The sequence below is a fragment of the Leguminivora glycinivorella genome, chromosome 23 (assembly GCF_023078275.1).
Source record: "Leguminivora glycinivorella isolate SPB_JAAS2020 chromosome 23, LegGlyc_1.1, whole genome shotgun sequence".
Lineage (NCBI taxonomy): Eukaryota > Metazoa > Arthropoda > Insecta > Lepidoptera > Tortricidae > Leguminivora > Leguminivora glycinivorella.
The window spans coordinates 6,637,355-6,651,634 of NC_062993.1; the positions used below are offsets into that span (position 1 = coordinate 6,637,355).

The window sequence follows — 14,280 nt, forward strand, 5'->3', positions numbered from 1 at the left end:
GTTAGATCTTAGAAGTATTTGATTTCTTGACTCCACAGTCAAACTTATAACATAGTTTTGTGGAGCACTGTATATTTATACCATTGTTACCTTTTATTATAATAATTAAATAAATAAATAATAATAATAATAACGATATTATCGTAAGCGTTTGTGCATTTCGCTACGTTTTGACAAATAATTTCTTAAAATGATACCTAATACCTAATATTCTCTCTCTTTATACCCATTGCAATAAATCGCCCCGGCGGTAGAGTGGAAACTACGGTGCACCCAACTCGTCAATAGAAAAATTCGGCGCTATTCTTATTTTCCATGGAAACTCTTTTATTTCTATTTGATATGTTTTTCAACAACTGACGAATCAGTTGTGCCAGATTATAATTTGGTGTTTAATATAATAGGGATGACGACTACATTAAAAAAATGGAATTCTGTTTAGTCCGTAAGTTAGATCGTCTTAAAATACTGAACACATATTTTTCGCTTTATCTAATTAATGAAAAAAATACAAAGATACAGGGCATCAAAGTTCCGAAGTGGGGGCTTGTGACGTCACTTTTAGGTAAGAATTGTACCTAGGCGTGATGTCACGCGAAACTTCAAGGCACTGTACCGTCGTAATTTTTCGTTTACGAGAAAAAAGAAAAAACACGTCCAAAATTTTTTGATGATCTAACTGACGGACTGAATAGTTTTTTCAGTCGTCATCCGAATAGTAGGTATAGAACATACCGCTTGCATGCCTAATTAATGAAAAAAATAGTGGGGGCTTGTGACGTCACTTTTAGATAAGAATTGTACCTAGGCGTGACGTCACGCGAAACTTCAAGGCACTGTACCGTGGTCATTTTTCGTTTAAGAGAAAAAATACGTGTCCAAATTTTTTTTATGATCTAACTGACGGACTAAATAGTTTTTTTTAGTCGTCATCTCAATAGTAGATGTAGAACATACCGCTTGCATGCCGGCGACGGCGCGGTCGGTCTCTTTGGCCTCGCTGTCTTCATGTTCCGCCTCCTCCACCACGTGCATCTGCAGCTCCTGCTCGCCATCTGCAGACAAATATGCATTGTATTATGGTATACTTACATAATCCCGGAAAGGGCATTTATTTGTGTGATGAGCACAGATATTTGTTCCTGAGTCATGAATGTTTTCTATGTATATAAGTATTTGTATATTATATATATCGTTGTCTGAGTACCCACAACACAAGCCTTCTTGAGCTTACCGTGGGCCTCAGTCAATCTGTGTAAGAATGTCCTATAATAATATATACTCACATGTTTGGCAAAAAAGGGCAAAATTCATCAGAAAACTCTGGCTAGCTAGGCATAACACGACGACGAGCGAAGCGAGGAGCAGTGTTCGTTTTAGTTTATTTAAAATTTATTTGCTTTAAATTCGACTGCAATAATTTGCCATGATGATTGCCTCAAAATTGCACTTATTGGCTATTGGTGACCTTCGTCCGGACCTAGGTCACGCCGTGAGTCTGTATAAGCTGTAGGGTGCCATCCCTGGAAAGAACACTGGATACACTATACTAGACCGAACTACTCCCAAACGATTCTGCTCTTTAGTACACTCACACACGTGCAACAGAATGGGAGCGAAGAGCCGAGGAGTGACAATGACAGCTAAGCGATCCGTGTGTGTGTGATCCGACCGACCGCAAACGAACTAGAACCGACTGACTCAGACCGAGCGCGCGCGAAAACGGCCGATCAGCTCTCGGCTAGTCTCTGTCTTGCGCTCTCTCGGTGTACTGACTGTACTAAATGTCCTAAAGAACGAACTAGTACACTTCGGAGATCGTACTAGTTGGAGCGATCTTTTCAGTGAACGAGCAAGCACAACTCTATTCGCTTCTATATCAAGTTTTTGATAATACATTTAGTGGTAAATGTTGGTACATACCTTCCTCATTAGTCTGTATAAGCTGCAGAGTGCCATCTACAATCTGCCCGGACAGAACACCAGACAGACCGGACACATTGATCTGCTGTCTGATCTTCTTGGCTTCCAGCTCGAGCTGTTGCTGGATGTAGAGCTCTTGGTGGTGCACCTTGTTGTGATACTTCAGGTGGTGGGCTTTTGTGAACTTCTTGTTGCATGGTTCGCATCTGAGAATGAATGCCGGGTTTTAGAATAATGTATAGGTATTTTTGATGAATCGAATTTTGAAACAAAAGCACTGCAGGATGTCAGCAATATGGACCTTTTGAATTCCGCCATTGCGCGTATTCAAGTAACTGAGACAGATGTCTATGTGAGCTGAGAAGTTTTAGCATGAATAGGGTCCACACAACAAACACAGCGACGAAGATATCCTATCGTAAATGCCTCCAAATGGAGCATTAAATGGACTGTCCCGTACAATCGCATTGTAATTCGTGTGTTGAGATTCCTTTATTTCTGCGTTTAAAACAGGCGATCATTCTTCTGTACAGTCGACTACAAAGGGATGTATACACTTTGAGAGTTAACATTCGATTTAAGAAAATAATAGCGCGAAAACAAGAGCGCAGGTAGTCAAGTAAGCATGTACTATCCGCTGCAAAAGTGCATGGCGAATTTATCATTGAATTCATTCATAATTTCTCCATGCACTTTTGCAGCTGATAGTACATTGTATAGACCGTTCAAGATGACGTGCAAATTTGTCTAATCTAACCTTTAATAGTATGACAATACGAACCAGATCACACGACTTTGTAGGCAAAGTAGTGTAGAGTTGTAAAAGAAATGGATGCTTTTAGTGAATGAATGAAATGGGGGCTGAGTCGTCAAATCACAAGCAAAAATTACTGTTTGTATCAGCCTCGGGTACTGAAGCCCTCGGTGACACTTTGTCTCATATACGATAGCTAATGATTACCATTTTTATTTGGATAAAGTTGCCAAAAATAGAGATATTTACTAATGAAAGCCAACGTTTTCCTAGTAGGTCATAGACGCTCTGTGGGGATATAACGATGTGTTTAGATTTTGTATTTAAGTACAATAATAATTACTAAGTATACTCACGAATATTTCTTCTCGCCAGTATGTGTCAGCATGTGGTTAGCCAACACGTACGAGTAGGTGAAAGCCTTGCCACACAGCGAGCATTGGTACGGACGGACTCCCATGTGCAACCTGTTCAGAAAACATCTATTAGTTTCTAGTCGGAGATTATTTCATTCCAAACGTTTCATTTCACTTTTATTGCTTTCACTAGCTTTTTCCCGCGACTTCGCCCGCAGTAATCTTTTTAAAACGTTGATGTTTGGACCCCCGTTTCACCCCCTTAGGGTGTGAATTTTGAAAAAGCCTTTCTTAGTGCTCTTCTGTAGAAGAGCACTAAGAAAGGCTAGGTGTACCTTATAAGAAACCTACGTGCCAAATTTATGGCTGTGCGTTGATATGTCAGACAGTTTTTTCGTTTATGTATTTAGATGTGTCATTAGTCATTACCAGATGCTTTCGTTCAGTTAGGGTTAGTTAGTTAGTTAGTTTTGTTGGGCATTTTCCGAATTCAGTTAGGGTATTTCTAATACAAATAAATTCGTCTAATTCTTGAAGTTATTTCAAAATTACGGTCTTAATTTTCAAATAAAACAAAAACAAGTAAAAGCCCCATAAAAATGTGTAAATAAAAAAAAAACTCTTAAAGGCAATTATAATTAATAAACCGTACCTGTCTTATCGATATTTTAGTGAGTAGCCGGATCCACACAGATGACACAAAACGAGGCAGGTATGTAGCTCTGCAGAGCAAACCTTACGTGCTGCCTAGGCCGAGACACGTCTACACTGAACGGTTGTCGCGCGAAAACTTTGTCTCGCGATGTGCTTCACCCTGTGCGGACCTAGCTTATCGAGATCGACAATCAACTCTTTTGCCCCAGTCGCCAATGCCACATTATTCTGTCAGATCTGGACGGTTTGGTTCTTACCTCTCATGCTTCTGTCGAGTACCGAAGTCTCCGAAGCGCCGGTCGCATATACGGCACTTGTATGGCCTTTCTCCAGTGTGCCGAAGCATGTGCCGCTTTAGTGCTTCTTTCATCACGCAGGAATAGCCACATACGCTGCCAGAGAACGGGTTAAGATAGGAATTTGAAGAGAATAACTTCTCTTGTATTACACTGTGTTCCCATACACGCTATAGAACTATGAACTAGCATGTGGTGTAATAGTCCACGTTTACCTAAAATCGCGCCCCTTTCTCGATCCGAAGTCACTAAACCAGCCATCACATTCATCACTCTACTTTGGGAGTACTTTGTACAGTCAAGAGCAGAAATCGCTAAGCGGCATAGGTGTTCAAAATGAACTCAACACAAGTTTAACTAGAGGTAACAAAAGCACAGTATAATAAAGAGTACAAGCGTACAGTATGACCACTCCCGCTCCCCGCTGAAAGTGCCGCCCACCGCTCTCGATTACCTCACAGTAAGGTATGACCGAGATTCTCGCGAATAAATTGTATGAAGTCTTGGCCGGAAGTCTCGACTGTACAATTTATTCGCGGCCGAGAATCTCGGTCGGACCTTACCTCACAGTTACCGGCTGGAAAATCGCGACCAGTCGAGCATGGTACGCGTTCGCCTACACGAACTTAGACTGTGTGCGTAGGAACACGCCTCTTTCATATATTTTAACGCCATTGTTCGAGGTGTGACGAAAGTGTGCGCATTTGAACAGCTTATCCGCTTAGCTACTTCTACAGACTGTATAGAGTGGGACAAAAGACTGGCCTCTCGTGTTTCTGCCTGGAGCCGAAGTCTCCAAACCGTCGGTCGAAGAATCTGCACGCTTACATGTGTTGCGTACGTACACGACACGCACACACACATACCGCGCGGTGTACGTTTGTTAGAAGTGTCACTACTGTGGTTAGGTACAAAGACTGGCCTCTCGTGTTTCTGCCTGGAGCCGAAGTCTCCAAACCGTCGGTCGAAGAATCTGCACGCTTACATGTGTTGCGTACGTACACGACGCGCACACATACGTTTGTTAGAAGTGTCACTACTGTGGTTAGATACAAAGACTGGCCTCTCGTGTTTCTGCCTGGAGCCGAAGTCTCCAAACCGCCGGTCGCAGACGCGGCACTTGTAGGGCCGCTGGCCGGTGTGGCGCATCATGTGACGCCGGAGCTCCATGTTGAGCACGCACGAGTAACCGCACACGCTACAAGACGGTTTTGTTTTTTATTATTACGTAATACATTGACATTCTATTTCAGACAGAAAACCCCTTAAGTATATTAAATTCCTATATAAATGAATGTCCTATGTTCATCAAATTTATTTTTTGACGTGTCTGTCTGTTTGTGCATCTGTCTGTCTGTCTGTCTGTCTGTCTGTGTGTGTGTCTGTCTGTCCTTCTGACCTTCCAACCCGAAGGGTAAACTAGACCTTATTGGAATTAGTCCGGTTTCCTCACGATGTTTTCCTTCACCGAAAAGCGACTGGCAAATATCAAATGACATTTCGCACATAAATTCCGAAAAAATCATTGGTGCGAGCCGGGGTTCGGAACACGCGACCTCCTGAACGAAAGTCGCACGTACTTACCGCTAAGCTACCAGCGCTTCACACGAAAGTGTAGTTTCGGAAAATTTGGTTAGTATTTCATATTCCATTTATTCATTTGTTCACATAAGTAATAATGGATACACTTTACATGACGGCCTGTTAGTATTTGATATCTTGTTGCCAAACATTTTAATGTAGTTAAATAAGAGAAACCTAAGAGCGTTTCATATTATCCAATCCGATATAGGATGTAAAAGATGGCGCTTTTAATATTTAGGATGTCCTACATTCGATATCGGACCGGATAGTGTGAAAACGCTGTAACACTCTCATTTTTGTTATTAGAATAGCCTTACAACGAGTTTAATACCTTGACATACTCACTAGAGAGTTCGTAACTTACATTCTATGAATTCGCTCTAACGCTAGCGAGATATGAAAACAAAATTTACATAAGACGCCAGCGACTATGTCCGTATCATTTTTTTTTTAACCATAAATTGGTTTACATGGCCACAGTCTAGCCGAGGCGAAGACGTGGCCTACGATGGGGCTCGCAGAAGGTGTTTTGTTAACCCTTGATTTGAAAGTTACCGAGTTATATGAGCTCGGATATACATGTAGTGCAAAAGGGTTTCCTTCGTACTTTTCCAGAAACGTTGGTATTTGTCATGCTATTTCAGTCAATGTCAGTACATCTTGTACTGACACTGACTGAAATAGCAGGGTGGCTAGCCGAATGGCTCAATCGCTCACGAAACGCTCACGAAACGAAGCGCTAGTAGATATCTATCTCTATCGCGCTTGCGTATTGGCGCGACAGAGCCAGCGGCGTATCGCTTTCGTTTGGCGTCGGAGAAATGCCATTCGGCTACGGGGCCTGGACACGTTCGTAAATTGTACGTTTCCGTAGCAATACGAATCAAATCTTTTCGCACTTAATCTGTAATTTTTTTACAAATAATTTGCAGTGAATTGCTTTATATTAAGGGAGTTTTCTGTGTAAAATAAGTTATTTTCGGGTGCGGGGTGCGTCCTCAACATGTCTTCAAGATATTCATACAGCGTATGTGGGAACACTACTTGGGCGCGGGTGATGGTTTACGCATGTTGGGGTGATGCTCATTTTACATCACATTAGTTTACTGATATTCCGCTTTGTGTGGTAAGCGGATATCGTCTCGCTCGAATCTAGAGCAGAGCCCAACTTTGCCTTACAGAAGACCGCAGCCAAATAGCACTAGACCCTACTCATAGTGTTGTGTTCCTGTCGGTGAGTAAGGCTGCCAGAGCTCAACGAGGGTGCGGTTGACTTACGGAACTAACTTGTTCCGTTTATTGTCCTTTACCCGAACCTCCCACTCCTTTTTGCTGTGTACTTAACACAGAAAAAGGGAATGTACAGGTTTCTAATGGGGTGGCAATGACACATTACAGGTTACGGTGACCGCTTTACATCAGGCATATACTTGTTTGCCACCGACGTAGTATTAAAAAAAAAAAAAAAAACATTACATTATAGTGCTTAGTAAAACGTCCCACTTAGTCGCTTATGATGCTTGTTCGCTTACGACGAGATTTGCCTGTATCTTTATATGAATAAACTGACAAAGCGGTTTTATAGCAATCGACAAAGTGGGGGTTTTACCAAACACACTCACATCTTTAATTAAATTCAATTTTTTACCTGCAAACAAACGGTTTGATGCCCAAATGGCGTCGGATATGGGCCTGCAGGGACGCGTTAGACGTGAACGAGGAGCCACAAGTCTCGCAAGTATGCCTGTAAATGTAAACATCATTATCACAAATAGTCGTATGGTTTGCTATAAATATAAAACGAAAAGAATAGGCGAGACGACTAAAAAACTAATTAGTCCGTCAATTAGATTATCAAAGAATATTCGACACGTATTTTTTATTTTTTCTCGTAAACGAAAAATGACGACGGTACAGTGCGTAAATTGTGTTGAAGTTTCGCGTTATTGTCACGCCTAGGTACAATTTTTACTTAGAAGTGACGTCACAAGCCCCCACTTCGGGACTTTGATGCTCTATATCTTTGTATTTTTTCATTAATTAGAGAAAACGAAAAATATGTGTTCAGTATTTTTGGACTATCTAACTGACGGACTAAACAGAATGCAATTTTGTTTATGTAGTCGTCATCCTTATTGCCTTTGTATTGTTACGGAAACGTACGATTTACGAACGTGTCATGCTATTTCAGTCAGTCTCAGTACAAGATGTACTGACATTGACTGAACTAGCATGACAAATACGAACGTTTCCGGAAAAATACGAACGTTTCCGGAAAAATACGAAGGTAACCCTTTTCGCACTGCATCTGTATCGCGTTTGAGGTGTGGTGCTGGCACCGGTTTTAACGGATACCATGGACTGCAATGCGTACTAACCAGTCCATACTTGAGGAGTTACGCATAAAGCGCCGGCTATCAAAAATTGCCAGGACCATATTTTTAACCCCCGACGCAAAAACGACGGGGTGTTATAAGTTTGACGTGTCTGTCTGTCTGTGCCATCGTAGCTCCCGAACGGATGAACCGATTTAGATTTAGTTTTTTTTTTGTCTGAAAGCTGAGTTAGTTGGGAGTGTTCTTAACCATTTTTAACTTCTGATTAGCAGAAACGTCTGCAATCGATGCCACTAGGCTTAGAATAAATTTAAAAGTGGAAAATGTCTGCCTTGGGTGAGACTTGAACTCACGGCCACTGGATCGATACTCCAGCGCTCTGCCAACTGAGCCACCAAGACTTCAACCAAGCCAGCGAAATTTTCCACTACTAAGGTCAATGGGACCCGTAGCGACATCTACCGTAAGTGTTAAACTTCTTAAACGGCAACCATTTGTTCTTAACCATGTTTCATGAAAATCGGTCTACTATGTCGCGGTCGGGGGTTTTTTTCAAAATTTTTATTTTGTGGTTATTAGTTATTTCGGTCACATCTCACGCCGCCCGCCAGAAAGCCTGGAGAGAGTAATTATGACGGGCAAAGTTGAACCTACTAGATGGTGTGTTCAAATTACTGCAGCAATGCAATTAAAACTGCACGAGGCCATGCGCTTGGCGAGGAACATATGCAGAATGACATGATGTCACAATCCTTAGCATTGAGGGAACGACTGAAGAAGAAGAGTTTTGAATGATTCACGGTTATTTTCATTAGACTTATATAATCACGGTCTATATCCCGGTCAATATAAGTCTAATGAAGAAGAAGACCCTAGTATTAGTAGGTACTCACGTTTTCTCATAGACATATCTCTTCTTGCTGGGATACTTCTGCTTCGGCTTCGGGTTGAGGATATGGTCTGGGATGGGCTCGGAGAAGGCCATGATGGTTTCCTTGAGCAGCATGTCTTCACCATCGTCTGCTTCTTCAGCTTTCTCCGCCGCCACCTTGCGAGGTCGACCCCGTTTGCGTGGCGTTGCCGACTGTGTATTATTATGCACGTTAGTATTATTAAATATCAAGGATTAGGTCTGCCAGGGCTCTCCAAAAATGACTATAAGGTACAGCGGGACAAATCTCGACGGGCAAATGGAACTGGTCCATTTTTTCCATGTTTTACAATGTTTGCATTATTAAATTGGATACATGTAGAACTCAACATTATCCATACTAATATTATAAATGGGAAAGTGTGTGTCTCTTTGTTTGTCCGTGTTTCACGGCAAAACGGAGCGACGAAATGTCGTGATTTTTTAAGTGAAGATAGTTGAAGGGATGGAGAGTGACATAGGCTACTTTTTGTCTCTTTCTAACGCGAGCGAAGCCGAGGGCAAAAGCTAGTAGTGCATAATGGAAAAAATGGACAGTCGAGATTTGCCCTGTAGCTTAAATAAGATGAAATCCCGTGCCGAAAAGGAGAGCTTTAGTGCACAAAATAACCTCAGTCATGAGGAACCGAGAAAGAAGACGATTATTAACTTAGTTTTTTTTATGTACAGTAGTGACTGTTCCGTTCCATTCTTGGCTCTATTTGTTATCAGCAATTTTTTATCAGTATTTTTTATCAGCAATTTTTAGGGTTTGCACAACTTGAAATCCCTTTGTGTACACAATGAAGAGGAACACTCAAAGGTTGACAGATGGGGCCACCTTACAAATCCATTACACAGATAAAAAGTTTCATATGTGAGAGCGAGAAGATGTTGTCTTTTCTCTCTCTCGCATATGAATGACAGTGACATGCCTAGGCACTTACACAGGCGCCGCCTGGCGGGATAAAATGTCAGTGTGCCTCCTCATTAGATAATAATTACTTGAATAAGACAACCTTAAAACTTTGGTTTTGTAAGAAGATTATTTTTCAGTACAGATGGTGTTTTTTTTACGTACTAGTGCGAGAAGTGGTTCATTATATGCCAGGTCGAAACTTCGGAGGGCCATCTGTACTGAAAAACGATACACATGCGAAAAGAAAGTTCGAAACGAGTGGCGATAAGTTAAAACACGACCGAAGGGAGAGTTTTTTACGCACTTGTATCGTAATGTACTTTTTCAGTACAGATGGTGTTTTTTTACGCACTAGTGCGAGAAGTGGCTCATTATATGCCAGGTCGAAACTTCAGAGGCTCATCTGTACTGAAAAACGTCGTACGGTACACGTGCGAAATTCGTAACTCGTGTCGATTTAAAACACTCCCTTTGGTCGTGTTTTAATTTATCGCCACTTGTTTCAAACTTCCTTTTTACGCACTTGTATCGTAATGTACTATTCTGTGTAAAGCATGTTTGAGTTTAGTAGAGAATTAGAGAGTGTTTTAAGTTTACCTCTTTTTTCGAGCCTCCATCAGACTCTGCTTCTTCTTCGGGTTCAAAATCAGGATCATCACCCCCAGCAAAGTCTAAAACAAATATTAAAATAATATTACACTAGATGTCCAAAGACGTCATTCTGTGTCTAGCATAGTAGGCTTGTGTAGGACATGTACTAATAGTACAAAAGACACGATTCCCTGCACTGTACTAGACCGAACTACTCCCAAATGATTCTGCTCTCTAGTACACTACCGTCAAAAAGTTTAAGACCAAACACGATATATGCAAATAATCAACATTTCATGAAGTTCCTGTGAGAATATTACTTTTCAGTACCTACAACCGACAAAACAAAGCGTATAACAATTTTTAAAAAGGGATCATAATAAGAAATAAAAGCTAAACGTTTTTCTCATCGAAAAATCCTCCTCGACGCTTTTTCACTTCCGAGCAGATTCTTGGCATTCTTGCTATAAGTTTGTGTAGCGTTTCTTGGCTAATCATTTCCACTCGTATTGCAGTATCTCCCATAGAGCTGTTGCAGATGTCGGACATTGTCTTCGGACGGTCGAGTTCATCCCATAAAAGTTCGATCGGGTTAAGGTCTGGGGATTGCGGTGGCCAAATCATATTTTTTAACACACCTTGGCGTTCTTTATTGACTGTGTAGCTTCTACAGATCTTTACTGAGTGTTTGGGATCGTTGTCTTCTTGCAGAACAAATGGGTTGCCGATCAATATAATAAGATTACGTTGTTTTCTATTGATTACAAATTTAGTTTGATGATTTTTAGAAGGGTTTATAACAATGACACTGAACATTGTGTTTGGTCTTAAACTTTTTGACGGTAGTATACATTTAGTACACTCACACACGCGCAACGAATGGGAGCGAAACGAGCGAAGAGCCGAGGAGTGACAATGACAGCAAAGCGATCCGTGTGATCCAACCGAAACCGACCGAGAGCGCGCGAAAACGGCCGATCAGCTCTCGGCTAGTACGAGCAAGCGTTACTGTACGTCATAGGCTCGCCACAGAGTCTTAAAAATTCATAATCTTAGAAAACATTTGTATGCAAACTGACACTGATCTGTCAGTGTCAGTTTGAACTGTCAGTTTGCATACAAATGTTTTCTAAGATTATGAATTTTTTCACAATTTGTCTTTCGCTCTCTCGTTGTCCACAATAGCTTAAGATGGTATTCAGTATTTAAGTTATAAAAATGTAACTAACCAGCACTGTCAAATGCGAGAGATTCTTGCTCCTACTTCGCAATTTGTGGACACTATATGTCTATAGATGTCTTTCTGTGTCCAGGGCATTTCTCAGTGTTTAAATTTTTTTGATTTCGGTGGCAACATTTTTACGTGAATCCTGTAAGAGTCACATGAAATTTTGTCAATTTAAATAAAGTCGCGGATTTCTACCAGAAACAAAGAAAACTCATGCTAAGCTTACGGGGTTCCGATAATAATGCTGCCACTGAAATCAAAAAGTTGAAACACTCTGAGAAATGCCCTCCAGACATAGCCAAATAGTATCCACAAATAGCTTAAACTGCTTTTTCAGTATTTTAGCTAAAAATAAAACTTAAACTAACCAGCACTGTCAAATGGTTCATCATCCTCCCCATCCCCAGGTTCCTGCTTCAGATCCAGGGAGCCAGATGCCAACAGTGATGTGAGTGATTCTTGCTCCTTCTGCGGTTCCTTCTGCTTCTTGCGTTGGTATGGAGAAACATCTGGAATATACAAATATTGAAATAAAATGCCTTGAAAAGCTGAAGTAGATATAGACGACTTGTAAATGGCTAAATTATTTTTCCATGATGTAGAATCATCTAAATGTAAGGTCAAATTGTAAGGCGTCGCGGTAGACCTCGCCAGAGATGGCGTGACGAGCTTGACGCCTTTGACGAGGACAGGTGGGAGACTTCAGGGGATAGGGATGCGTGGAGGAATTTGAGGGAGGACTTTGCCCAACAGTGGGACAATATAGGCTCTTAATAATAATAAATAAAGATCATCTAGTACCAGTTTTAAAGATTAAACTCCATTAAATTGTTTTAATTTCGCATTTTGGAAGTGGGTCCCAACATTTCCCTATTTCAAAATAGATAAAAAACTAATAAGTATGTAATAGTGTGTAAAAAAACATAAATAGGAAGACTTACCAATCTGACCCTGCTTGTTAGGATACTTCCTCGGCCGTCCCCTGCCCCTTTGCTTCGGAGCCTTAGTCACCACGGCATTGTTGGGGGTCTTGGTCAGTGTTCGAGTCCACTGGATCTGCGGATCATGCTCCACAGGCAGCTCATATTGCAACAGCAGGCCGTTTTCTTGCTTTATGCTTATGGTTTCTGTTTCGGTCACGGCTGAAAAATGTATTGTGATTATCATTGTGTAGCTGAATAGTTATCCATCACATTGGTTGTAGCATTTATGTATAAAATCCAGATGCTTCCTTGGATGACTTAAAAATACTTTTATTATATTAAAATAGTAGAATGTTACTATAGTAAAATGGTTTAAAAGTAATATATCAATACAAAAACCTTTTTTAGGGTTCCGTATTCAACTAGGAATCTCTATAGTTTCGCCATGTCTGTCTGTCCGTCCGTCTGTCCACGGACAATCTCAGTGTCCATTAACACTACATAGCTAAAAAAATGTGCCCCCTCCCACCCCTTTTAACTCTTGAACTATAAGTTTAAAAAATATGAAAAAAATCACAAAAGTAGCACTTTATAAAGGCTTTCTAGGAAAATTATTTTGAACTTGATAGGTAGAACAGTTTTAGAAAAAAAAATACGGGAAGCTACGGAACCCTACACTGAGCGTGGCCCGACACGCTCTTAGCCGGTTTTTTATCTAGATAATATTTTAATGGACGAATGAAGACTTAAATAAATGTCAGCATAGTGTTTTCATAGGAGTTGGTAGATATTTGGCGATGGGAAAGAACTTTTATGAGCATGGCCAGTACGGTAAGGGCCAAGTCAATGACAATGTTAAAGGAATACTATGCAAATACTAACTTTTATTAGACGAAGAAGAAGCCGTCACAGCGGCAGAGCTCCTCATAAACTCCTCGAGACATTCTTTCAAAGTGTCGTTCGACGACAAACACTGTTGTTTGAACTGAAACGCGAATGTTAGGCGGTCCACGCAGTTCAAACAGATAAGCGTGGGCAAAGAATCATTTTTCGTCACCTGTAAACATTAAAATCATAATCATTCCGAAGCAAAATACCTAATTTTTGAAGGTTTACAATTTAGGGATGTCAGCGAAATCATTGAATCTACAAATAAAACAATAATAGCAACATTATTGCTTGAAAAAATATATGGGGTGGCCATCGCAACCATTTTGTGTGGTAATTTTTACATACCTCCACGCCACAGCAGTAAGTGTACTTGTCACCGAGTTGTTCATTATTTTCATCCCAATCGAACAAAGATACCATATCACCAGTTTCCAAACATACTCGGCATGTTAATTGCCAATCCATTTTGGTGTAAAAATCACAAGAAACACTGAATCCACGCTAAAATATCACAAAATCCTGCATAATTTGTCAACCGGAAACTACAATGCCAAAATGGCGGGATAAAGCCGGCGTCGATAAATTAGTTCCGTTTCACGCAAGTTAATATGTTATAAATGAAACACTAAAATAAGTAAGAGTAGCTTTCATACAATAATAATGAGTTTGTTTACAGTTATAACAATCCTACAATAAAATCTAAAGTTGATAATTGAAATTTCAACAAAATAAGTTATTGTTACAGCATTTCTCGGATTATCATAGTAAAGAAAAACAAGTGTTAAAAAAAAATTCTTAGACTTGTAAACAGTATTTTATATGATCCATTGTGCGTTTGTAATTTGTATAAATAAATTAGTTTTATTACAACAAGAAACGGAACGTACCTCACGACTTCCGGTTGTAATCAGAAAA

At 40.5% G+C, this 14,280-nt stretch overlaps 1 protein-coding gene across 2 annotated transcripts in view; it reads right to left on the bottom strand.

The window, feature by feature from the left end:
* Positions 1-13,914, bottom strand: part of LOC125238309 (GDNF-inducible zinc finger protein 1-like) — a 30,280-nt gene extending 16,366 nt beyond the window's left edge. The window contains exons 1-11 of one of the 2 annotated variants that reach the window (XM_048145600.1): positions 13,711-13,914; positions 13,357-13,531; positions 12,493-12,693; positions 11,920-12,060; positions 10,330-10,403; positions 8,797-8,987; positions 7,216-7,311; positions 3,945-4,079; positions 3,034-3,144; positions 1,924-2,129; positions 958-1,055 (exon numbers count right to left, since the gene is read on the bottom strand). In XM_048145600.1, coding sequence (XP_048001557.1) covers positions 958-1,055; positions 1,924-2,129; positions 3,034-3,144; positions 3,945-4,079; positions 7,216-7,311; positions 8,797-8,987; positions 10,330-10,403; positions 11,920-12,060; positions 12,493-12,693; positions 13,357-13,531; positions 13,711-13,830 — 1,548 coding nt within the window. In that variant the 5' untranslated portion in view covers positions 13,831-13,914. Of the gene's footprint in view, positions 1-957; positions 1,056-1,923; positions 2,130-3,033; positions 3,145-3,944; positions 4,080-5,046; positions 5,182-7,215; positions 7,312-8,796; positions 8,988-10,329; positions 10,404-11,919; positions 12,061-12,492; positions 12,694-13,356; positions 13,532-13,710 lie in introns of both variants that reach the window. The other variant, XM_048145599.1, reaches the window with a different exon arrangement.
* Positions 13,915-14,280: the final 366 nt, after the last annotated feature.